This window comes from Lasioglossum baleicum, chromosome 10 (assembly GCF_051020765.1).
Source record: "Lasioglossum baleicum chromosome 10, iyLasBale1, whole genome shotgun sequence".
Classification (NCBI taxonomy): Eukaryota; Metazoa; Arthropoda; class Insecta; order Hymenoptera; family Halictidae; genus Lasioglossum; species Lasioglossum baleicum.
This window is the reverse complement of record NC_134938.1, coordinates 16,130,255-16,157,726: the sequence shown is the minus strand read 5'-3', so window position 1 is coordinate 16,157,726 and position 27,472 is coordinate 16,130,255. Positions and strand designations below refer to the sequence as shown.

Sequence of the window (27,472 nt, the reverse complement as noted above, 5' to 3'; positions counted from 1 at the left end):
TTTTTATAGCTCACCTCTCAATCACCGATTTCTCCGAAGAGAGCTGAACATCGGGAAGTTATATCTTGATCGACACAGCTCGTTTCGCGCGCAGGTGCGAATATCTCGTATCTCCGCCCAATTACACTCCGCGACGATACTACCGGACACAATGCAAAACACATTTCTGTTACGAAAAAGAATTTTCATCCCTCTCGTGTAGCTACACGTGCGCGCGTGCTCCTTTTCGCAACATAGAGATCTTTTCAAATTGTGACGATCTCGGCGCACAGGTTCGATCAGTGATGAAACACAGCAATTTTGCAAATTAATTTTCGGATCGAAACGTAGAGTTTCTAATTAATTTGCAAAATTGCTGTGTTTCATCACTGATCGAACCTGTGCGCCGAGATCATCACAAATTTGATTACCAAAATTACGATCGATAATCACATCTAATTTATAGAAATCTTTTTCTATGTATTGTTGTCTTGGAGAGTTGTCGCCGAGAGCACAGTGTCGTCGGATCAATTCCGATTATAATTCGTCGGCGAACCGTGATTCCGATTGCGCATTAACGACGGTTACGATAACGAGCCGATAAATTGCTTGAAAATATAATTAATAATAGCACTAATGGGATTCCCGAGAATGCCCGGATCGCTTGGACGAGTATTACGGTGCAGAAACCGAAGCAGTTTAAGAATGCGCGTTCCTGTTCAATCATCGAAATTCTGCTTTCGGATTTTATGCATTTATAATGTGAAATTGAATAGAGAATTTAAAACTGTTATATTAAATTATTGTCGATTTGAGAACACTTTTGATGAGAGAGATAATCGATATAATTAGTATTGCTATTACTCTTGATTATCTCCAATTAGAAGGAATATTGCAACATGCTTTTATGAAAACACACTTCTCGTAGTAGTAAACGAAGCAGAGCGTGTTCTCCGTGTATTCTCGTATATTCATTGTTGAGAACCAAGTTGCAAACACTTTTGCTGTTCGTTTCTTGCCTCGGCGAATGCGATAAGAGTGGCGAAACGAACAGCAGAGACGAATCTGCGTTCGAAGGGAACGGTAAAGTGATTCATTCCGACTTTGAGACCGGAAAGCTCGATAAAATCGCCTCACCTGTTGCAAGCACGTAAGTGAAATTATCGCCCGACGGCCAAACCGAGTTTAAACGGGTAAGATTGCTAAGTGATTTTGCATCACGACTTCTATCGGCGGGGAAGCGGTCCGAGGAATACAGGTCGGCTCAAAATCGATCGCACCGATCAATCTCGTAGAACGCGATACGCGCTCGACGAGTTTTTGGCCGTACCTGAATATTTCTTAAAGCACAGCTTAATTGTAATCGTACGTCAAATTGAAAAATTCTTTAATGTTTGAACTTTAATCATTTCGAAGTCCCCCAATAAAAATTCCACAGGCTCAAGGAATTTTCGAAAATATCCGGCCCGACTATGTGCGCCGAAAATCTGACGATTTCGCACGGATATGACGAACGTGTACAAAAGCTTCGGGCACAGGACACGTTCCGGGAGTGGCCGTATCCCCGCGAGCGTAGTTTGAATTATTTTGCATTAAATATGTCGGCAGGTATTCGCGAAGTCGAATTAGTCTTGGTGTCCCGTTCGACTGGGCAAATTTAACTGTCGGTGTAGCGCAAATTGCCAGGCATGGATTATTTAAGCCTGCACCTAAGTGTGCACGGTCCGCAGCGCGTGGTACAAGTCGTAACTGGGATTGTACCTTGATTCATGGACTTCGTTAGGCGAACAAAGCCATTGCACTTGTTGTTTGGCAAGCCATTTCCTTTTGAGAGATGCACTCGAGAGTTACTTCTGTCCCTCGCGTACCTCCACGTCCCAGAAATACTCCTCTGCCGCGCCTGTATGGTTGTAACGGACCTCATTAATTAGAAGGCCCGGCATATCATATCGTGGAACGTTCGTTACCAGTTATGTACTGTGTTCTGCGTAATAAAACGGTTCAATCGTTCTCCAATCGGCCAATACGAACGTTTCAAGCATTCACATTCGCGTTAACGTCTGCGAACAATTTTTAATTCGAGTCGAGTCGCACAGGTTAATTAAACGCGAACTGCACATTCTCTAGAATCGCATTTCGCATAAGCGAATCGAATAAATTCCCACCGAACAGCACTTTCATATCCGATCATTTTTCTCCGAGCTGACGTGCCAGGGTTCATCGATTTTTCGACGCAATTTTGAATTTTCCATGAAATCTAACCTAACCTATAGTAAATTGTATAGTTTATGCTGTAATTTGCATCCTCAAAAGTTCAGCGATACCCACAGGAACACGTTCGAAAATCGTTTTTGACGTAACCCCTTTACATTCTATTTTATTGTTTTTTTCCCCTCCGCCCTATCGATAGTAATTTATCGATTTTTCCGGACAATTCCGAATTTTACTGCAAACTTGCTTATCTCCTTTCTGCAATCGTTCTGAAGCGGCTCCTTTAAATTCAGGGACTTAAAATACCTATCATCATCATCAGGTATCGCACAGTGGGACCTTTCGCCCAAATCGGAGACAAAATCAAAGAACTTTCGATAGGAATGAGGTAGAGCGATGAAATATTTTTTAAATTAAAGCTGAAACTTTGCAGAATATGGGAAAAAATAGGGAGATTATGGTAAGAACGTTTCTTAACGTTGAGAAAATTCGTTAAGCTTGCACAATTTCAAATGTATATCAGCCGAGTATAAAATTGACGAGGGCAAAGGTAATCGCAAAGGTAATTATTCCAGCGACAGAAAAAAAATAGTCGACAAGTTCAACAAGTGGAACGAACTGAATACGCATCCTGATTTGAAATTGCCAGTTAAAAGTTTGGGAAACAACCAACAGGAGACAGGCTATTATTGATTCGGGGGCTGTGCTTTTTGCCAGGCTGATCGGCTGTTCACGAATAAATAACAATAGATCGGCCGGTGTGTACTTTTATAAACAGTCGAATATCGTTTGGCAACGCATTTGCACAGGGATGTTTGCGCTGCTCCGGCGTTGCGTGAAATTTATTTAGGTATTATTGCCTCCGGATTCCAGATGAAAATCATCATTCCCCGATATTTCATATCCCGACCTAAAAAGCAATGAAAACAGATCGCTGGATCCTACATAGTATGATTCGCGGATTTTTGTTTACCTCGCGGCAGAGTCCACTCGGTTCGAGTAGCCTCGCCAAAGCAGTAACCGATATTTCGTATTTTGAGAAACAACGTGTGCTCTAATTATCAGCGGGACGCGTAAACTCTGCGTCGCGGGATAATTAAACCGGTTTTCGAAAGCACTCCGAAGAAATTGATACGCGTCTACTTTCAACAATAACGGTAGAAATTTCATTCTGTCCGGTGAATTATTTCTAGACGCAGTTTATCAATTTAGTACGCGAAATAAATGTGCAATCGAGTGACCAGTGTAACGCGAAGTATAATATACCGACCCATTCGACCGCAAAGATTAATCAACGCAACGCCAGCGCCCAGCTCGCTTTAAACAATCCTTTAAACAAAAACGAACGGTGAAAATACCGATAGGTTTGAGTAATAAATGTATCCCCGAGCGCAACGGTGTCAGAATAAATCTCGCGAGCAGCAAAGTAATATAAGAACAGGGCGTCGCGATAAAAAGAGTCCTTGGTGGAGAATTCCCTCGCACTGTGCGCGGCATCCCGAGTTTATTTCAACAAGATTTTTAAGCTGCAGATATTCTCGCGTCGCGATATTACAGAGCATAAACTATTTCCCGGTTTACGGCGCCTTAAAGTGGCCGACCCCGCGAGCAAACGCCGCGCCATGCCGTTCCCTTGGGGAACTTGTTAGAACATCGGACTGAAGAGCTTTCACCATCTTTGCTAATAATTAAATCTGTGCTATATTATTCGATAAGCCGTGCCGAAAGAAGCGGACGAGAGCATTCTGCGTGTAACAATAGAGCGTTTCTGAAGGAAAAATCTGATATCCCAACATTGCCAGAAGGTACTCGGTTTTCTCAATATAATCTAATCGCCAGGATTCCCCTGAATGGAATCTCTCAAGCTCGATCGGGGACGCATGAAATTCTTCATTTAAGGATTCGAATGGGAATAAGAAGAATTGATGCAGCGAATGAAACGGATATAAAACGTTTTAAAGCGTTTTTGATAGAGTCGGTTCGGCGTTTAAATGTATACATAAATTCGTCATATAGTAAAGGAACCTTACAACTACATTCTTTTGTCTGCCTTCGAGTGCAGTGCCGTAACGAGGGTATGAAGCGCCTGTGGCAAGCGTCCAACTTGCGCCTCCTCATAATCCAATAATGACAAAAAACTAAAAAATTTTAATGTAACAAGTTAAATTTTACTAAATGCAATATATTAAATACTATTAACCTCATCAAAATGAGTTGCCTGTATACATATACAATAACGTATTTGTCAAGGTATTTGTATGAATAAATAATCTACAACCTAAATACGAACAAATTTTTATTCATATTCAATGACGACAAAATAAAAGAAATACAAAACATACAGTGACTGCTACTAATATTCGGACACTCTTAAAAACACCGTAACTTTTCAAATATTGGACTATGCGATTCGAACTTTTTTGGAAAGCTAGAGCAACTAGTTTACTACAGGATATGAAAAGAAATTTGTTCAAAAATTGCATTTGACCGGAATTGTAGAAGAAATACTAAATGTTGCATTTTACAACTTTTTTATGCGGGCCTATATTGAAATTTTGAAAAATATGTTTTGTAGATCTGTGTGGGTTATATGCATTGTGAAAGTTTCATCGAAATCGGTTGATGCGGGAAGAAATGACAGTCATTGAAATATGTAAGAATTCTTAGATTTACTGCTGTTATAGGCCGAAAATCGTGAAGATCTGCAATTTTTACCATGTTTGAACGCTTGTAGCTCATTGCAACGTCGACTGATTTTGACGAAATTTTCGGGATATGTTTAATTGAAACAGATCTACAAAACGTATTTTTCAAATTTTCAATATAGGTCCACATAAAAAAGTTGTAAAATGGATCTTTTAGTATTTTCTCTACAGTTCCGACCAATTTCAATTTCCGAAAAAATTTCTTTTCACATCCTGTAGTGAACTAAGTGCTCCAGCTTCCGAAAAAAGTTTGAATCGTATAGTCCAATATTAAAAAGATTATCGCGTTTTTTAGAGCGTCCGAATATTAATGGGAGTCACTGTGTAGGTATATGTTAGAATAATATAATAAAAACGTAAAACAGCGGTATTCTTTGCTTTGCACCCCAAACCCAGTTGCGCCGGTGGCGGGCGCCTCTTTCGCCACACCCTCGTTACGGCACTGTTCGAGTGTATTGCAATCCGTTTCATTCGAGCGAAAAATCCGCGAGACATTTGAAAAACAAATTATTTATATACGTTATGAATGTCGTAATTAGGCACAATCTACAGTTCGCCGATTAATTAAGTATACTCGAAAGCATCAATAATGCATTTACGCTCGACATCCTCCAATCTGTAATCGATCATTCCGAGACCAGTCGTTATTTATTCACTAAATACCTCTCGAAATCTTATTAAACTTCTTTCGATAAAATTCGAATACCTGTCGGGGTGTTATTTTCTTATTTTAAATTCAATTTATCGAGGACGTCTTGAGTATTTAATTTCCGTTCCAGAGTAAATGATCCGAAAGCAATTAAAAATCTAAGAACTGGAAACACACTTTTAGATTCGAGTAATTTTACATTTTATCGTAACTAATTTATTAGTGTTACGTACGAAACAGAGTAAATATCGAGTGTTGTTTTAGGGTAGGCGCACACTAGACCGCACCTGCACGGCACCAGCACATTCTGTAGCCAAAACTATTGCGCGGTTATTTCCATTTTTCACGTTAGAAACGATAACGACGCGACGATTTGTTAACAACGTTATTGATTGCAGTTTTCATGTTTTATAAAATACGATGTTAATTTATTCGAGTGCTGCGCGTGAACAGGTAAAGACGTAAATCTCAGACGAATATTTGGAAAACTTCTCCTCATCTCTCGTGAGCTCCTTGAAGAGTGTGTGGAACTCGCCCTCAGTTTTTCTGGAGCGTAAGCTCCTGTGTATCCAATAGTTAAATATGTTTTAATGAGGTAGAACGGAGCAAAAAAAAAATCAAATTTGATCAATAAAAGCTTTTACCGCCCTTATCCGAAACTTGGTTTTCAATGTTTGTTGACAGCTCGACGCGATGGGATGAAATACTATATAATTTTACTTGAGGTATTGGGGTATCCTGTAAGTGATGCGCGGTTGCTTCAATTCATTCTTTGATCTGAACTCTTAAATTTCAATACTTCAAGTCAAATTATATAATATTTCATCCCATACCGGGTTATCATGTACATATAATGAAACATTTGATTTGGTGCTTCGGATCGGTTAATGGACAGATTTTATTTTATAATTTATATTTTTAAAAACAACAATTTCACTCGTGTTACAAATTGATCAAAATAAAAATATTTTACTTTTGAAATTAAATATATCCTATTTGAGTTGAACAGGTGGCCCTTAAAGTGTACGCGTTCCCCTTTGAAACTACATAGAAGAAAGTCAAAACGTCGAGTTAAGTCAAGTAAACGTTCAAATAATTCATTATGTTTAATTTTATTGTGTTTTATATATGAGAATACAATATACCTTCAAACTAGTAGGTTATCAAATCATTTCAACGAAAAAATGATTACATTAGTTTTGTTCACAAAAATCGATTTCTTGCAAAATCCTGCGGTCGTAGATAAATTTTGAGACCAGATTTGAAATCAGCATGAAATAATGTACGAGAAATGATGTATAGCATGTTAAAAAGAAATCTTTTCCGTGCGTGGTATTGGGAAAACTAAAATTTTCTTGACATTGTGCAAGTTTAACGAATTTTCTCAAGGTTATAAAACGTTCGTACCATAATCTCCATATTTCGCCCATATTCTTTAAAGTTTCAGTTTTAATTTTTAAAAAATTTCATTGCTCTATCTCATTTCTATCGAAAGTTCTTTGATTTTGTCGCCGATTTCGTCCAAATTGCCTAGTCTAGTGTGCGGTACGGAGGCGTAATGGCGCTGTGAAGTTGCTGTTAGGTGTGCGCACTCCCATTTAAACTAATAGAAGAAAGTCAAAACAGCTGAAGCGGGCGGTCGGCGTGCAGTCGCGGTGCGGTCTAGTGTGCGCCAACCTTTAAAGAAAACGTGGCCGCCCGCGAAACTGCTAATGGACAATAATTCCGCTCCGCTCGAGAGTTCAAGAATCGCATATCTCTCTCCGGTAACCGATCTCGCGGGAATTATTGGTCTCTCGCAAACCGATGCTGTTTCACGATCGGGGGGAATGGCGGGGGTACAGGGGTGTGATAGAGATCCTATAAAAAAGAGGCGGCATCGACCCGTAGCTAGGACCGCGTTGCTGCTATGGTGCTGTTCGTGTCGAATCGAATCATGGCACTCGGGGGAAATAAGTTTTGGCTGATCATATACCAACTTGCGGTTGTCTGTCCTGTCACCTCCAATAAACTGTACCGGCTTCCTCGAAAACTGACTCGGCGAGACTACGGAACCCATCTTATTTCCGCAACATTTTATACCGCAACGCTTATCCCCCAAGAAACTGAAACGCTTCGTTAAAACGATTCATTAATATCGGCAATATTTCTCGTCGCCGCTCCCCGCCGTTCGCGGAGTTATTTAAGACACGCGATGAATTATCGAGCGTGTTCTCAAGCACATCCGGCGATCCGCCCGGAGCCGGATCAGCCGTAGACGAAGAAAAGAAACGGCCGGCAAAACGCTTTATCGATAGGATGCAGTGCACGCTCCCGAGAATTGCTTTTCTAACAGATTAACCGCGTTTCAGTTACGTAACACTGGTCCCGTAAACTCGACGTGACGGATCGACTTCTGCGAAGTGGCTTTTCCTACTCCCACGCGGCGCACGGCGGGGATTCCGCCAACATAAAAGAGAGGAGCCACGTTTCCCAACAAACAGGGAAAAAAAGGAATCGCGGCAAAGAAGTGCTCTCTCGTTCGCTTCGACAATTTAGTGGAGAAATTTAGACGTCGCACGTCACTGGTGCACCCCCTCCCTCCCTCCCTCCCTCCCTCCCTCCCAGGACGTTCGACGAGAAACGTTCCTTTCCTCGTCGGCGACGGCGATGTGGAAAGACCGTTTGATCGGTCGAGAATCTGTCGAGAGGGCTCTTGTCTTCCCACTATCGGCCGATCCATCGGACAGATCACTTCCGGCTACGATTGCACGCGATTTAGCATCCTTGCCGAATTTTCTTCGGCGTCTTCTGCACCCCCCGACCCCGACCGGAGCGATTCAAACTTCGTAGCGACGATTCTACTTTGGTAGCCCAGACCTAATACAAAGCCATGAAAGTTTACAAGAACAAGGACGCCCACGATTACTTTGGAGAAACTAATAAGTTGTGATTGCACGTTAATAGTTCGAGTTCTTTTCTGGAAGGCCTTCCTTGTTCTAGGCGACTGTGGGCCTCGATGCCTCGAATTACCATGGACATCTGATTTGTATTTCTGTGTCAACTATAGCCGATGCTATTTATAGCAACCCATGCACTTACGACGATGTATGGTTGACAATGGCACACATATTAATAGATTGCCTTGATTTATATTTATACGACCTCAAATGTCGTATAAAGCTGGCAGAAATCATGGATCACACATTTCACAGCTATTTAAGAACCGGACAGATTGGCCTGGACAGACAGATGCGATAACGCGGAAACAAGTGTTTACCATTGTTATCAACCGGTGTGTACAGTCCCTAGTATTTCCCTATCTTTCGTTTCCTCTTTGCAAAGGACATTTCCTGACCACTGTATCAGCGGGCGGTGGTCACGAATCGATATTCCCGGCCTCCACTGTATTGTCATCACGTGGCTTTGTAATCGGCAGCTCATTTTAAGCTGACCGCGTTTACAGCTTTACAATTTGATAACACGCTGCATTATGCTACCGTCCATTTAAGTGACCCGTCGGAATTGTCCTCTGTGTGTGTGTGTGTGGGCGTCAATCAATCGCAAGTTGATGTTCATCTTTCGCGAATGGGGAATTGTTGTCTCCAACCACGGAAATAAAGCATTGTTCTCGCTGTAACTCGAATGAAACGCCGTGCTCTAATTTATGGAATTATTCTTTCGAACCTGGAACATTTTAAAGAGTGGTTGCTATTTTATGACGCCAGTTATGGTCATAGGAGGAAATGTTGCACCCACGTCGAAGATCGCCGGATAAAATGTTAATTTGTGGTCGCACCTGTATCCCCAGTTCCTCTCCGGCCACGGAGACTCATAGAAACGGCCGAGGTGGTTCATTCTAAAATTAGTCGGCCGTCTCATCTTTTGTGATGACTCTCATCACTCCGAAAGCTCTTAGCCACACAATATACAGGGTGAGTACGGAGAAACAGAACAGCTAAATATCTTCGTTACTTTTCGTTGTACAAAAAAAACTTCTTAAGACAATGTTACACTGTTTGAAGGGCCACGTGTAACGGTGTAAGAGAAAAAATTGTTGAGGTCATTTTTTTATGAGATTTCAAGGTCATCGATATTTTTTTAATTGGAATGAGGTATTTTTTAATACATCAATCGATGCGTTATAAAAAAACTACTAGCCCATGTATGTCGAAAACTTAGTAATTCAGGAGATATTTCAATTTAAATACCTCTAAAACACCATTACTGTCGTACTAAGTCGTTACACAAGTAAGTAAACGCTAACACCAATTTCAATTTCAATGTCAATTTTTCAATATCAACCTCTTCAACTTCAATTTCAATTTCAACTAGTCAATTTCAACTCTTCAATTTCAATTTTTCCATTCCAACTTTAATTTCAACTTCAATTTTAACTCTCCCATTTCAACTTCACTTTCAACTCTTCCATTTCAACTTCAATTTCTACTCTTTCATTTCAACTTTAATTTTTCAATTTCATTTCGTAAATTTCAACACTTCAATTTCAACGTCAATTTTTCAATTTCATTTCGTTAATATCAACTCTTCAATTTCAACGACAATTTTTCAATTTCAACGACAATTTTTCAATTTCAATATCAACTCTTCAATTACATTTTCAACATCAATTTTTCCATTTCAACTTTAAATTCAACTTCAATTTTAACTCTCCCATTTCAACTTCAATTTCAACTCTTCCATTTCAACTTCAATTTTTCAATTTCACTTCGTTAATTTCAACTCTTCAGTTTCAACGTCAATTTTTCAATTTCAACCCTTCAACTTCAACTTCAACTCTTCAATTTTTTTGGTCTTCGTTAATTTCAAACACTTCAATTTCATTTTCAACGTCAATTTTTCAATAAAATGGAAGAGTTGAAATTGAAGTTGAAGTGGGACAGTTAAAATTGAAGTTGAAATTGTTGTTGATATTAACGAAATGAAATTGAAAAATTGAAGTTGAAATGGAAGAGTAGAAATTGAAGTTGAAATGGAACAGTGGAAATTGAAGTTGAAATGGAAGAGTAGAAATTGAAGTTGAAATGGAAGAATGGAAATTGAAGTTGGAATGGAAGAGCTGAAATTGAAGTTGAAATGGAAGAGTAGAAATTGAAGTTGAAATGGAAGAATGGAAATTGAAGTTGAAATGGAAGAGCTGAAATTGAAGTTGAAATGGAAGAGTTGAAATTGAAGTTGACATTAAAGTTGAAATTGAAAATGAAGTTGAAGAATTGATATTGAAATTGAAAAATTGACATTGAAATTGCAATTGATGTTAGCGTTTACTTACTTGTGTAACGTCTTAGTAAGACAGTAATGGTGTTTTAGAGTTATTTAAATTGAAAAATCTTGTGAACTACTAACTATTCGACATACATAGGTTAGTACTTTTTTATAACGAATGTCCAGCTGCATTGATTGATGTATTAAAAAACATCTCGTTCCATTTAAAAAAATATCGATGATCTTGAAATATCATAAAAAACCTTATACCGTTACATGTGGCACTTCAAACAGTGTAACTTTGTCCTAAGAAGTTTTTTTGTACAACGAAAAGTAACGGATATATTTAAGTGTCCTGTTTCTTCGGACTCACCCTGTATATCCAATATGCAATCAGAAATATTGGCCACGTGTCTTCACGTGTGCATACTCGTACAGCGGAGGCTCGAGCCAAGTTCTTTTTTAGCGGAATTGCTCGATATCATCGCGCGATTAGACTGAATGTAAACCACGCAAACTAGTATAATCTCGTGAGAAAGAAAATTTTTTACCTAGGTCACATTTCACACAGCTCTGTGTCCAGACGCTATCAGAATTTTATCTAACGATTAACCTTATGTTAGTTATCCGCTCCATCGTATTTCATGCATTTATGAGCGACATATTTAAATGCATGCATCCAGAAATAGACGTGTAAGTTGCATGCAACATAGACCACTATCGATTTCGTTGTATTCCATTATCCGAACGTTCACTGTCTACTATTCTCTCGTTTGCCCCATCGATCGCAAACTCCATTCTCCAAGAAATTCGCGTAAGCCATCGGATGCTCCGCTCGAATGATGAAACGTAAAATTTTCACATTGTTCGTTTAATCGCGGTATGCAAATTCGGCTTGAATTCTTTCGTTTCGTTTAAACGGCGCGCCGCGCCGCGGAACTTGCTCCCGCGGAACAGCAGAAACGTATTACCTTAATTACAACGGGACATTAGCATCATTGTGCTACACTTATAATATCCCAACGAGCTCTACCACTCTCTCCCTTCTTCCGTCTCTTTAATTTATTTGAACGACCGGTCGATCGTGCAACCGCACGCAACCTGCGAACACGCGTAATGATGCATAATAACGTGTTTCATTGTCTCTTTTCACCTATTATACATACCTCGTTCTGCTAACTCGTCGCCGCTTCCGCATTCGTTTCCGCATTTCGCGAAGTTACCTTTATTTTATTTTTATATTTCCAAAAATTCGTTTCTTTGGGGACGTAAGTCATTTTTCTCCTCTCATTAGTTCCTTCGTTCTCACTCACATTTTCGTCTACTCTCTATTGTGTTCTTCCTCCCTCAGTTCTCTTTCTATCGCTGCTTCTTACCACCCTCTTTTCCGTATCTATCTCTTTCCGCTCCACCTTTCACAACAGTCTCCTCAGACTCTCCTCCTACTTTGTACTACTGCCTCTTCTCTGCTGCTGTCTTTTTTCTCTTTGTCATTTCCTTTTGTTCATCCCACTGTATTTTTCCCCCTTTGTTTCACACTTCTTGTTACCTCGTGCTTTCCTCTCTCATGCTAATTTAGAAATATCCTGTCCATTTGTCAATATATAACAGTATAAACCCGTTAAAAACTCGCGGCTGTAAACCAGGGACCAATCCGAACCACGCCAGCATGTTCGAATCCCTTATTTGTTCCGGTTCCTCCAATTATGTTCGTTCGTTTCACCGGTTTCCACTGTCACCGGTGTTCAGCCTTTCTCATTGAGCTGCTCCCTGCGCTGAATAGTCGTGCAGATAGAATATCAAAGATAACCCACTGCTATTTCCGTAATTGGGTCTGCACGTGAATGCGATGCGTGCCGGTGGCAAAACGACGTGGCAGAAGGAACAACGGTCTCGGGGAAAAAGGGAAACGGAAGGAACGTGTCAGCGAAAGAATAATTGGAAAGGAACTGAACGCCGCTGCTCCCGATCCTATCGGTGTGGATTTTCGCTATCTTAAAAAGCTCGGCGGGCTCTTTACGAGCGTTCCCCCCCCCCCCCATAAAACAATATAGCAGTATTTTTTTCCAGCATATGTACTGTTTCGATCCAAAATGACGGGGCAACCGTTCGCGGAATACCGCACGTTTTAATGCAAACTCCCGTTTTACGTGTTCCCATTCATTCCTGCCTTTTTAGTAAACAAAGCAACAAGTGGATTACCATACGAATTTAATGCGCACGGCAAACTGGCATTCCGAATTTATGCATACGTATCGGTGGTATTCGAACGCCCCATCGTTGTTTTCTAACGACCTGCAATTTTTTATGGCGCAGCATACAACAAGATACAAATGTTCGTGATTGCTCGGTAATCCTGAAACGCATCAACCTATAAATGGAACGGATAGCGGGCACAATTTTTAAGCTTGTTAGGAGATTATCTGCGAAACTAATGGCTTCGAAACTGAAACTCTATCCTCTCGAATATCGACGCTTCGAATCGGCCGAAACCGAACTTTAAAACACTGAAATCCATATTTCTATAAATATCCGCGCGAACGGCAATATAACGGAGAAACTCTGACATATTGCTGTAAACTGTGATATTTCGCTTGTTAATGTCCGGAATGATTTCGTTGGATTTCGAAGAAGTTGCCGCACAAGTCAACCGTGCGCGATTTCCAGCTGAACAGCTGATCGGTCCTATTTTCTCTTTGACAGCGCGAAGCGTCAAACGAATTATTTATTTCGCGTCTGACTCGAATATCACGATGTACGCAAAATGTGTCCGAGCAAACCAATTTGTACAAAATAGCTTATAATTTCTTTTATAAAGCCGTAATTCCGATAATAAATCAACAAACACGTTCCATTTATCTGTTAAGTCTGTCTGATTTATAGCGTAATTAATTGACCGTTCGATTAATCTGCATTAAGAAAAAGTACATGCATTTTCATCTGCTGCAATCTCCTGGATGCTGTTGGACGCACAACAATTGCAATTACGAGAGAATATGCATCACGGCGTGCATTGTACTTCTGCTTCCTGAAATCTTTATAAAGCAATATTTTAGAGACCTGATGATGCGCGCAATTACGAAGCAAACGTGTCCGTATAGATAGAACTGTAAAAGATATTTTTATATTTCATAGTACTGACTTATTCACCTAGCGAAATGTATTCGCGTCGCGTGAACACGTCCACGCATAATCGATTCCGCAAAGTATTCACGATCGATCGCGGGACGCCGCGCCGCGTCGGTGTCTTCCTCCCCTGGCATCTTTCGAATCCGTCGTCGACGACGACGACATTTCTCGTCATCCCGACGGGGATTCGCTGGCACGTAAAATTTTTACTTCTCGCTCGAATATATAAAATCCGACGGAGGCAATTTGACGGTCGGCTGCCGACTGTTTCCGCCCGTGAATCGAACAAATCGTTTATCCGCCGATGGCGGAACGTGCGAATTCGGTACACGGTTTAATTTAATCATCGGTAGCAGGCGGATAACGGGCACGCGGATATTTTGCGCCGGATCCCCAGCCTCCCTTTGTGTATCCACCCTTTAATTGCGTAACTGAGTCTTGCACCGTTTACATTCGCTGAACGTTCATTTCCGTGGATTAACAATTGCGTTCATTCGTCTCTATTTAGTCGCGAGCCGAAAATCGCCAGACCTGCCAAAAAAAATATATATATATATATTTCTCTTTTATTCCGATTTTATACGATTTTATACGTCGCAGGAACGCCGATATCTCTTCGTATTCTATGAATAGAAACTAGGTACGAGTCAATATAGATAAATAAAAGCCCCCGACCTTGCATCGCATTGACCGATTTATAGTTTCAGGACGTCGCGTCGCGTCTCGTTGTGTGTACACAACTTGTGTAGTACTTCTATTCATATTCTCCTCGTTCCGATTCAGTGGCGATCAAACAAGAATCGTTAAGAATTTTTGATAATCATTTTCTATAACTTGTATCAATATTTAGACCGATGATCAATCAACATGTCCAACGATGACGTGAACTCCAATTGATCAGTAAATTGAGACCTGACGCATTTTACAAACCAACACACAGAGACCACCTTAACCCCTGCGAACAGTAATAGCGAGCGATAGCGATTGATTTGTGAGATACCATTCGTAATGGGCAGCTCGATTTGCGTTTCGTTATCTACGCCGTAGGTATTTTTATGTTATTTTTGTACGTCAGGGCATCTTCTTGTTCGAACGACGAAAAAGAATATGTACAACGACAAACGACGGTGACACTCGGACGTTCCCGTTTAAACGCGCTCCATCCCAATTGTATTAATTACAATGTTTACAACAGAACGAAATCGCCGACTCGATCGTAAAGATACGCTCCGAACAGCGGAGCACGGTGCAGAATCTAATTAGAGAAGTTGCAAATAATTTTCTGGACTAATCGCTTCCTCATAGTACGGGGACTTCTTGGGTTATTTGAGAACAGCGCGCTGGCCAGAATATCGTTTCCTTATCTGATTTTACGAAATAATTATAGCTCGCTCGCCGAACAATGGGTGTGCAAGAAGAAACTTCCGTTGTCAGGGTTAATTGAAATTAACGGAGTTAAATAATGCGATAAGGAGAAAAACCAGATGGTCCGATTTTAATTGTGGGATCATTATCTCCCTTAAAACTCCGACCCAGCATCGTAACGTCTTGTTAAAGAAGAAGTAACAACAAAATGCTCGATATTTTTAACTTTTAGTCCAGTCAACGAAAAGTTGTACAGGAAAATGGAAGGAGCACAATTTTTAACTTTGGGTCTTTGTTTGGACTAGTGAGGAGATGAACATACTAAAAGTCCACACTCCTAGAAGGTGAGCGGGGTGCAGGGGGGCACGCAGAAGTCACCTTTTTCGGTTTTCCGGTTATATCTCGGAAACTATGTGTCCTAGCGATAATATCATTCCATACAAAATTAAAGCTGACAAAATTTGCTATAAGATCGGTTCCATTCAGTTTTTCGCTATCTCGCATAGTTTCCGAGATATCCGCGCTCAAAGTTCACTAATTGTGCTGAAGAGTTAGCTAGTCAAATAAGGCAAAAATTTCTTTTTCACAATTCGTGAACTTTGAGCGCGGATATCTCGGAAACTATGCAAGATAGCGAAAAACTGAATCCAATCTATCTTGTGGCACATTTTGTCAGATTTAATTTTGTATATAATGGTCACATCGCTAGGATGCATAATTTCCGAGATATATGCGGAAAACCGAAAAGGGGGACCTTCTACGTGCATTTGAAGTTGAAACTGAAAAATTGAAGTTGAAATTGAAAAATTAAAGTTGAAATTGAGAAACTGACGTTGAAACTGATAAATTGAAGTAGAAATTGAAAAAGTGAAGTGGATTTTGAAAAAGTGATGTTGCAATTGAAGTTGAAATTGAGAAATTGATATTAAAACTGGAAAATGGGAGTGGAAACTGAAAAAGTGAAGTTGAAATTAAAGTTGAAATTGAAGTTGAAATTGAAGTTTTGAAATTGAAGATAAAATCGAAAAATTGAGGTTGAAATTGGAAAATTAAAGTTAAACTTGAAAAATTGAAACTGAAAAATTGAAGTTGAAATGGAGAAATTGACGTTGAAACTGAAAAATTGAAGTTGAAACTGAAAAATTGAAGTTAAAGTTGAAAATGGAGTGTTGAAATTGAAGTTGAAAATGGAGTGTTGAAATTGAAATTGGAAATGAAGTTTTGAAATTAAAGATAAAATCGAAAAATTGAGGTTGAAATTGGAAAATTGAAAAAGTGAAGTGGAATTTGAAAAAGTGATGTTGAAATTGAAGTTGAGATTGAGAAATTGACGTTGAAACTGGAGAATGGCAGTGGAAACTGAAAAAGTGAAGTTGAAATTAAATTGAAGCAAAAATACTAACTCGAACAAATAATACCAAAGTGAACTTTGAGCGCGGATATCTCGGAAACTATGCTAGATAGCGAATAACTGAATGAAGCCGATCTTATAGCACATTTTGTCAGCTTTAATTTTGTGTGCAATGGTATTATCGCTAGGACACACAGTTTCCGAGATATAAGCGGAAAATCGAAAAAGGTGACTTCTGGTACTTTTAGTATGTTTATCTCCTGACTAGTCCAAACAAAGTTCCAAAGTTAAAAATTGTGTTCCTTCCATTTCCCTCTACGCCCCCCTTATGAGCATTCATTGACTGAACTATTAGATCGACGACAGAAACCACGCGGTACGTGAAAAGCGATAAATAAATGATACGATTCTCTCCTAAATAATAAAGTACTTATTCTACTAAACGCTACGATTAAAATCAGACACCATTCGTCAAGCACGAATCTCGTTGAAGATCATCTGACGAAACGTTTCATCGTTTCTGTGCACAATCGCCGCGGCATTAATACTGAATAAGCTTCGACAAGGTCGCGTATGAAAACAGGTCGGTTGCCACTGTAAATATTTAACAATCACGACACACACGTTCCACATACGTATCCATCTCCGAGGGAATACGAAGAAAACACAGTTCGAAAGACGAACTTTTCTAGCCTCTCGGATACACGAAATTTGGCCAGCTGCAGGTTCGTCGAAATTGCAAGATAGATCGACGGTGCTAAGCATTATCATCCGTCTGCATCAGCGTTCAAATCAGATCTAGATGCACCGTGATATATATATATATATACATAATACGGTTCTCGTACGTATCGTCAACTTTCCCTCAGTCCGGCTGTATGGCTGGCCACATAATGGATTTTCCACTTCAGGAAGGAAATACTCGACCGGCCAGCCGCGGAATTGTGCCTCGTTACTTGAACTCGAAACGCCACTCGGAGCAATCTATATAAATTGAAGGGAATCTTCTCTCTCGCGTTCCTCGTCCACTGTCTTCGTTCCCCTACCTCCCGTCTCCACGTCCACGCCACACGATTTGTTGTTTGCCTCTGTCTTCTCGACCCGAGACCGTGCCCGAACCGATCTATGAATCTTCGGAAACGAGCAGCGAACTTCCACGAACGTGGACGTTCTGTCATCTCTCAACGACGAGAATGGTACGATCTGTATCTACGGATATGTATACATAGAATCGCGGCACGGTTGTTCAATTGAAACAGAGCCCCCGGTTAACGGAAAGTTGTCGCATAGTGGGTCGTTCGTAGCCGATCGATGTTACTGCAGGTAAATGCGATCGACGGTCAAACGAGCCACCAGAGGCGAAACCGGCTGGCCGTGGTTGCAGGTTGCATAATTCATGCAGGTTTGCGATACGATACGAGACAGGATGCGCCTGACGGCGTGGCCCGCGGAACGCTCGAATTTCCTGCCAATATAAAAGCGGTTACGATCGTCAGGTGGCTCGTAAATATCGCCCTGAACCGTTCATGACGCATCGTCTGTCCGGCCGGGTACCTGATTCGGGCTATCAATGAGAAATTGGATGTCAACGCTTCCAGACCCGGACGATATCTGGCGACGCAGCCTGTTTCTCCCGTTTCCGTTTCGTTGAATCCGTTAACTCGCAACTGGAGTGCCTGTAATTCCGCTGTAAATCCGCATCGAAACTTTATTTTCGGTAATACACTCGGTCACGAACATTCAGTTATTCAATTCCACCATTCGCGTGAGAAAGGCGTTGTTAACGTATCATTTTAGAGCTGTTAATTCGAAGCATTATCAGCGGCTCTGCTTATTTGCTCGAGCGCGAACCGGGGCGGGGGACGTATATTTACCAACAAGGTAAATTGGCGAGTCGTTTTGTAGCGTGACACGCTCGACCACATGCAGCGAAAAGAACGAAGAACGTTATTTGCTCCTTCGAGTGGGAAGTTCGATACCGTTTAGGTTATTCATGGGACGTAGCTACGCTGCATTACTACCACGAAAGCCTCCAGTCGAAAAAAATCCATTATCCCACGATTTCGATTTAGTTTTGCATAGGGAATCCTCCTATGAACGGGGCTGTATCGCTCACCCTGCCCGTTCCGTATACTCGATTAGGATTCTGATCGATTTCATGTCATATTTATTCCGGCAATGCTCGAGCAATATTTCTGTGAAAGTGATTACCCGAATGAAATAATCAAATCGGGGTCACTTAATAAATAAATATCGACGCGGTGGTGGCACGTCGAGAAATGTAACGGCGATCGTCGCGTATCGACAGAACGGTTTCACGCGAGCGGCTCATCCTCTGCAGGGAAGAAAACGCGAAATATTCGATACAGTAAATGGGATAAAGAAACACGGACAATAGTGTGAAAAGGATATCGCAGTTGTCGTGAACTGGAACAGCTATCTGGAAACCAGTCGTATCCAGGTTTCACACTACCGATTTCCAAGCGGTTTCTCTCCGGTGCAATGTTCCTGATTCTTTTTCGTACACTGCCAGTGCTGTTTTTATTTTGCTCACTGCTCTGCGAATTTTTCCCCGTATCTCCCACGTACCGGGACTATCATAGTTTCAAATCATCCGCGAAATCCATATACTACATATTCTTATCCTTACACGCGCATCAATTGTACAGGCTCGTTCGAACATCGTCAAGATATTTCTACAATTTCCGTCGTAGGAATACAATTTTGATCTGGCTTTTATTTTGTATAAAATATCCGCAGTCTACCGATGAAACACGCCGGCATTATGTCTGTATCGTCCGATGAAAAAGACCCAGTCTGAATACTCGTTCATGAAAACGCCCTGAAAACGTACTACATAGTCCAGTCAATGAATGCTCGTAAGAGGGATGTAGAGGGAAATGGAAGGAACACAATTTTTAACTTTGGGACTTTGTTTGGACTAGTTAGTTAGTTAGTTTGGAGGTAAACATACTAAAAGTCCCCACTCCTAGTGAGCGGAGTGCAGGGGAGTACCTAGAAGGTCTCGGTTTTTCGGTTTTCCGCTTATATCTCGGAAACTATGCGTCCTAGCGATAAGACTATTCTATACAAAATTAAAGCTGACAAAACGTGCCATAAGATTGATTGTATTCAGTTTTCCGCTATCTCGCGTAGTTTCCGAGATAACCGTGCTCAAAGTTCACTAATTGTGAAAAAGAAATTTTTGCCTCACGGTTTTTGCCTTATTTGAATAGCTAACTCTTCAGCACAATTAGTGAAAGAGCGCGGATATCTCGGAAACTATGCGAGATAGCGAAAAACTGAATACAATCGATCTTATGGCACATTTTGTTACCTTTAATTTTGTATATAATGGTTTTATCGCTAGGACGCATAATTTCCGAGATATAAGCGAAAAACCGAAAAGGGGGACCTTCTACGTGCATTTGATGTTGAACCTGAGAAATTGAAGTTGAAATTGAAAAATTGATGTTGAAATTGAGAAATTGATGTTGAAATTGAAAAATTGATGTTGGAATTGAAGTTGAAATTGAGAAATTGATGTTGAAACTGAAAAATTGAAGTTGAAATTGAAAAATTGATGTTGGAATTGAAGATGAAATTAAGAAATTGATGTTGAAACTGAAAAATTGAAGTTGAAATTGAAAAAGTCGTGTTGGAATTGAAGTAGAAATTGAAAAAGTGAAGTGGAATTTGAAAAAGTGATGTTGAAATTGAGAAATTGATATTGAAACTGGAAAATGGGAGTGGAAACTGAAAAAGTGAAGTTGAAATTGAAGATAAAATCGAAAAATTGAGGTTGAAATTGGAAAATTAAAATTGAACTTGAAAAATACATGTTGAAATTGAGAATTTGATGTTGAAACTGAAAAATTGGAGTTGAAATTGAGAAATTGACGTTGAAATTGAAGTGGAAATTGAAAAAGTGATGTTGAAATTGAAGTTAAAATTGAGAAATTGATGTTGAAAATGAAAAATGTAAGTGGAAACTGAAAAAGTGAAGTTGAAATTGAAATTGAAGCAAAAACACTAACTCGAACAAATAATACCAAAGTGAAGTTTGAGCGCGGATATCTCGGAAACTATGCGAGATAGCGAAAAACTTAATAGAATCAATCTTATAGCACATTTTGTCAGCTTTAATTTTGTGTAGAATAGTCTTATCGCTAGGACACATAGTTCCCGAGATACAAGCAGAAAACCGAAAAAGGGGACCTTTTACGTGCCCCCCTGGACCCCGCCCACCTCCTAGAAGTGGGAATTTTTAATATGTTTACCTCCTAACTAATCCAAACAAAGACCCAAAGTTAGAAAATGTGTTCCGTCCATTTCCCTCTACAACTTTTCGTTGACTGGACTTTACCCTCGTGACAATTGTTAACGGCACGCGGTTACACGATAGTTTTCCTTTCGGAAGGGGGGAGAGAGAGAGAAAGATAGAATGAAGAGGGAAACATGCGTTTCTGTTATCCAGATTCCGCTGTCCCCCGATTCGTAGTGGTAATCCTCGGCTACGTAGAACAGGATGTGCTTCGAGTCGACCTTTCGAGTCAAGACGAACGTCGAGCGGTAGCTTTCGAGCCGTGATATCCCATCTATCTAAGTGGTAGCTTATGCAGCAGTTTGCGTGACGTACTGCACGGCGTTCCTTTACCTCGGGGCATTTGCGACCGTTAGTGCGACGGCTTTACGGGCCGTTAATACCCGACGAATCTTACGTGCACAGGAGAAAGCCGCGTTATTACCGCGACGTTGCACGGAACTTCTATCCCCTGCCCCCCTCGAAGAACGCAGGAATACGGAAAAGTCAGCCATGAACTGGTGCCACCGACATCCCTCGAAAAACTCGACTCTCGTCGAAATGTGTTGCGCAGAATGCGATTTTAAATAGAGTATATGCATCGCATATCCCGGAATCTAAATAGCAGAGCCAGTGAAACGTGAAGCGATAAGATGTGCATGACTTGAGCGTCGACATAGTCGGACCAGATTAAAGTCAATTTATAATGTTCATTCTGCGGACTCGCCTAGTGCCTTGGTAGCATTGTTTATTCAAATCGACTCTAAAAACTCTATTAAAGCGTGCTAATCCAATGGAATTGATTTAAACGATCTCTACAGGGTGTCCCAAAATTCCTGCACATCCCGGAAATGGGAGATTCCTGAGACCATTTCAAGCGACATTTTCCTTTACAAAAATGTTATCCCTGGTTTCGTTTAGGAGTTATTAACGAAAAACCATGGATCAATCAGAGCGCGACCTAGACGCAAGTTGATACAGTCGGCCAATAGACAGTTGGCGCGCCGGGCCGACTATGCCAACTCGCGTCTAGGTCGCGCTCTGATTGGTCCGTGTTTTTCGTTAATAACTCCTAAACAAAGCCGCGGATAACATTTTTGCATAGGAAAATGTTGCTTCAAATCATCTCAGGAACCTCCCATTTCCGGGATGTGCAGGAATTTTGGGACACCCTGTATATCCGTACATATGCGTATGTATTCGCGTGCATATGCACACCGTTTAACCGATTACCCGTGTTCGGTCTCGCCCTGTGTCAGTTTCGAACTCTGTTCGGTATATCGGCGTCTTCGCTTCAGTAATCAGACTTTAAACAAATTTCGACAGGGGGAATTTTCGAATATGCGTGACGTAGCGTGTAAATTCCGCTCTACGATTTACCTGTCGGAAGTTTCACCTACAATGAGAGATAACGGTTTGCTATCGTGGTTACCGTTGCGTGCGTTTGCCGCGGAAGAGATACATCTGCACATTATGTTTCTTGCTGTTACAAAGCGGACGAATTAAATTCGGAATATCATTGGCGATGAATGGACTGCGGATATATTTATGCGGAATATTGTATTTTGCGGAAAGAGCTTTTATTTGCGAAGTAAAGAACGCGCGTGTGAAATCAATGCAAATGCCAATCGACTGCCGCCGCTCTACTGGCATGTGAAATCAACTTCTGAGATGATATTACCCATGACTGATTAATCGGAATTCATTCCGCACGCTCGCTCCCCGCCATGCAACGCAATCTGACCGAAAGTTTGAACACAAAGGAGGACTCGTGCTGCCGCACGAATTCATTCTGCACGTATTGTGTGCAGTTGTTGCAATTGCACATCTAGACCCACCGGTATGTAGAGTGTATAAATCAGGCCTGCCCAACCCAAATGGTTTCACCGTCCGCACTTTAGGTAAACATACTTTTAAAAAATGTAACACAAATACAAAATGAATAAAACTTTATTGTTATACTATGATTCAATATAATTAACTCTCGAGTCATAATGAATGAGATATTTGTTTATCCTTTCTTTTACTTAATTTTGGTAAATCTATATTTATGTTCGACGTTGCACATATTTTGTTAGCTGGTTCTCTAAATTGGCATCTGTTAATGAAGCACGCGATGAACTCTTTGTAAATTCCATCTTCGAAAAAAATGTTTCACAAGTATATGTGGATCCAAGAGCAGTTACAGCTTACAACTCGTTATGCAAAATACACTCCTCAAAAGAATTAAGGGATCACTTGTGCGAACCCGAAAAATTGCTCCCACTTTACGTGATCATAACTCCGTCAAAAATTGCCGTATCGATATCGTTAAACAATGGTGTGAAAGCCTGAAACCTCTAGTTTCAGACGCTCTGTCACAGATTGTTGTTATGTTGGTTTTTAGAAAGTTATAACGAGATGAAGACAACATTGACGGTTAACAAAAAATTTGTGCAACTTTGGTAATATAAGGTTTGGTTTATATATAATATAAATTGTATAATATAAGTATTGTAAATATTAAATTTTGATGTGGACGCAAAAATTTGTTTCATTTCATTGTTGCACTGTAACTCAATTATATCAAAGATATGAAATTATAGAACTGGAGTTCGTAGTCGCACCTGCGCATTATTACAATGACACCTCGTTTATTTAATATTTTTTGTATACATATACAACAAGAAACAAAAGTTTCAATAAAAATATGCGGCTCGCGGGCCGCGGTTTGGCCAGGCCTGGTATAAATGATCGTGCAATAAGTAACGACGCGGTATTAATTCATTAAAGTAGATTGGAACTCTAAGAACATTTTTAATGATAGTATCTTTATGCTATAATTTTAATTACGCCCTGTACACCACACCGTTCTAACAACGAAAGACACACCTACCGCAGGCAAATCGATTTTTATCTCCACGATATAATTGTAATTAGTCTTAAGTGGCGTAGCTAGTTCTGACATTTATGTCTTATCTGAAATGGTAATACGATGTTACATGGACACAGAGTGTTAATTAGACAGCTGTCGAAGTTAGCTCGCCGCAACAGTGTACCATAACGGCGAATATGGTCGCCTAGTGTACAGGCTTTACTACTTAACCGGAACATTTGCATAATTTTCGCGAATTGTCAATTTCAGCTAAGATGACGCTGTACATTGCAAGTTGTAATTAAATAATGCAAATTCGCGACTGCTCTCTTGCGAAACAATAATCCACCGACCATCTAGTATAAAAAGGAACATTGTAAAAATCGTAAAAAATGTTTTCAGTTATAGAAAGGATTCGAATTTTTCAACTAGTTTCGCAGGCACATTTATCCGGAAGAAGCGTCGCGTCGCTCCTTCTTCAAGGTTGAGCCAATTAGAATTATAATATTAGATTTAGACCTTGTTAAGTTTCGTTTGGCGGCTGTCGGTGCATTCGTTTGCGAACAGTGCTCGGGAAACATTTGTGAATGGCGGTTGTTTACGAATAATTGCCAATTCATGTACGAAAACGAAAATTGCACGTGCGTAATTTACATGCTGTTCGCCAATTGTTATGCAATTTCAGTAGAAAGTAGTTTATAATTTTTTGCAATAGTGTATTTCTGTTTTGCGGGATACTAAGTGATCCGGTTGATGTTGTAACGAATTCCAATAGTGTACGGCTTGCCACTTAAAAATATGAAAGTCATATGCTGTTATATTTAGAACACACGGGGAACGTTGTTGCTGTCATAATCTCTCTGGTACACATATGCTAAATTGCTGGGAGGCATGCCATTGTCTATAATAATGCTTGATAACATCAAGATTTACGATTAATATGCCGCATAACTGTGTGACTTTTTTTTAGACCGTCAATTTGTTTCCGGGTAATTCGACGTGTCGTAATCACTAGTCATTCTAATTTCTTTACTAATAAATGAAGTAGACACATTCTCATTTTTAGCAATGTCGATCTAATCCACGAAGCAAAATAAAATATATGATAAAAATAAATTTATCGAATAACCCATCGTATAACTCTATTATTTGCCCATTATTAAAATCCAATTTAATTATGTTTCAAAAATGTTCAGCTCTGCGAGAAGATTAATCTGCTTTATGGCATCGTTGATCCAGGATATCCTTTGACTGGTCAGGCAGAAACGAAGGAAATTTCGCAAATTCGATGTAATTTACTTAATGGAGAAAAATCTGTCAAAATTGAAATTGAACGCGCTGATTCCTCCTTCGTATTTCTCGCACCTTGAAAATCCTGACTGATTTGATTTGTTGCGTACAATTAGCGCAGAGTTTTCGCTGGAAAAATCCTGGAGACGAAAAAGTTTGTTGCGTCGAGATACATGTACAAGAATGTACTAAAAATCCGAGAAAATAGATGTAAGCCTATTCCGAAGGGGATTTTGGGCCAAAACGAAACGAAAAGTTCGGGAACTTCTCTCGGCGGCCGTTTGCCAAGTGCGAAAGTTCCCGCGCAATCATCCGACTGGCTGACAATCATTGCGAGCCAGCACACCGTCCAGTGACCTACCGTAGCGTAGGTCAGGCACTGTCGTGACGTATCTGGGTCAAAGAACCAGTTCAACAACTTGAAACGATCGCGTCCGACAGACCGTCTGTTGACGCCGCCTCGATGACGTCACTCGAACCTATTCTCAACGAAGTCGCGGTGTTATCCGCGTTGCAAAAATAACGGCTAGCCGCTTTATAAACGGCCGTGAAACGATAGCCGTTCAATAGAATCGATTCGACCGACTCGACATAGACGTGGTATGCTCGCGGCGTTATTCCGCTTTTGAACCTTTAAAAAAATAAAACTTTTCCTGCGTTTTACTGTAGAAGAATGGCTTTCCTTTATTTTCCTTTATCGAGCGGTGGCCAAGATCTCTTGATAACGAGAACGGCGCGGCGCGGCGGTCCGCCAAGGGGCTCCCATGCAAATGTTTTATGCAAATGCGATGAACCAATTGTCCCGAACGGCTCTTCAATTCTTTTGACGATCCTGTGATTCGTGATTAGCGGAACGAGGAACAGGCCAAGATCAAATGGAATTGAAGGAGGCACGGTTCCCTCTGGAATCGCTCGTTGCAATATTCAATGAAAGTTGGGCTAGAATTATTTAACGATTCCATATTTTTCCGAATTGGTGCATAAACTGGATGCTAACGTCGCGTCTATGTTTTGCTTTCAGAGTTCGAGTTGAATACTACGTGAATGAAAACACGCTCAAGGAACGACTTCAACTGTATTTCATCAAGAACCAACGTTCCAGTAAGTAATTTTCACTGGAGCAATCCTCAGTTACTATTCGGTGAATCAAACTTTGGTATAAGTCCTCGGGTTTATGGTAATGGCAGAGCAGAATCGAAGCGATCTTATCAAATGATACGTTGATTTAGTCCAGTCAACGAAAAGTTGTAGGGGGAAATGGAAGGAACACAATTTTTAGCTTTGGGTCTTTGTTTGGACTAGTTAGGAGGTAAACATATTAAAAGTTCCCACTCCTAGGAGGTGAGCGGGGTCCAGGGGGGCACGTAGGAGGTCCCCTTTTTCGGTTTTCGTTTTTATCCCGGAAACTATGCGTCCTAGCGATAAGACAATTCTATACAAAATTAAAGGTAACAAAATGTGCCATAAGATTGACTGCATTCAGTTGTTCGCTATCTCGCATAGTTTCCGAGATATCCGCGCTCTTTCACTAATTGTGCTGAAGAGTTAGCTATTCAAATAAGGCAAAAAACGTGAGGCAAAAATTTCTTTTTCACAATTAGTGAACTTTGAGCACGGATATCTCGGAAACTACGCGAGATAGTGGAAAACTGAATACATACAATTAATCTTATGGCACGTTTTGGCAGCTTTAATTTTGTATAGAATAGTCTTATCGCTAGGACGCATAGTTTCCGAGATATAAGCGGAAAACCGAAAAAGGAGACCTTCTAGGTGCTCCCCTGTACACCGCTCACTTCCTAGGAGTAGAGACTTTTAGTATGTTTACTTCCTAACTCAGGCATGCACAGCTCTTTGCTCTCAGAGCAGCTCCCGTGCTCCCAAGTTGCTCCCCGTATGCTCTCAGAGCAGATCGGACGTATGGAAGGGGAACCCACTAAGCGTGACTTGTAAACAAAGCACGAGAGAAGACGAGTGGGAGGGGCGTGGGGAAGTGCAGAGCGCGCCGGAGTGGTCAGACTACAACAACGTAGACGCCGCCCCCACTCTCATACGCTCTTCTTCTCGTCTTCTCTCGTGCTCCGTTTACAATTGGTGGGTTCCCCTTCCATACGTCCAAGCAAGGTCACTGTTCCGACCCCTGCTCAGGAGCAGGGTCGATTGCTCCTGCTCCCAAATCGTCCACCTGTGCATGCCTGCCCTAACTAGTCCGAACAAAGTCCCAAAGTTAAAAATTGTATTCCTCCCATTTCCCTCTACATCCCCCTTACGAGCATTCATTGACTGGACTAGCGTCTATGGCAGCGATATAACAAATTTCTCCGAAAACAGTGTCACAGAGGCACAGAGAGCCGGTCTCCAACCTATCAAACTATTAAATTAATTTCTCCGCGTTCAAGTTCGACGCGAGATTACCGTCTCCCGTGAAACG

At 40.7% G+C, this 27,472-nt stretch overlaps 1 protein-coding gene across 13 annotated transcripts in view; it reads left to right on the top strand.

The window, feature by feature from the left end:
- Positions 1-27,472, top strand: part of Slo2 (slowpoke 2) — a 152,290-nt gene that overhangs the window by 86,104 nt on the left and 38,714 nt on the right. For all 13 annotated transcript variants that reach the window (XM_076432633.1, XM_076432632.1, XM_076432631.1 and 10 more), the window contains one exon: positions 26,063-26,142. In XM_076432633.1, coding sequence (XP_076288748.1) covers positions 26,063-26,142 — 80 coding nt within the window. The remainder of the gene's footprint in view (positions 1-26,062; positions 26,143-27,472) is intronic.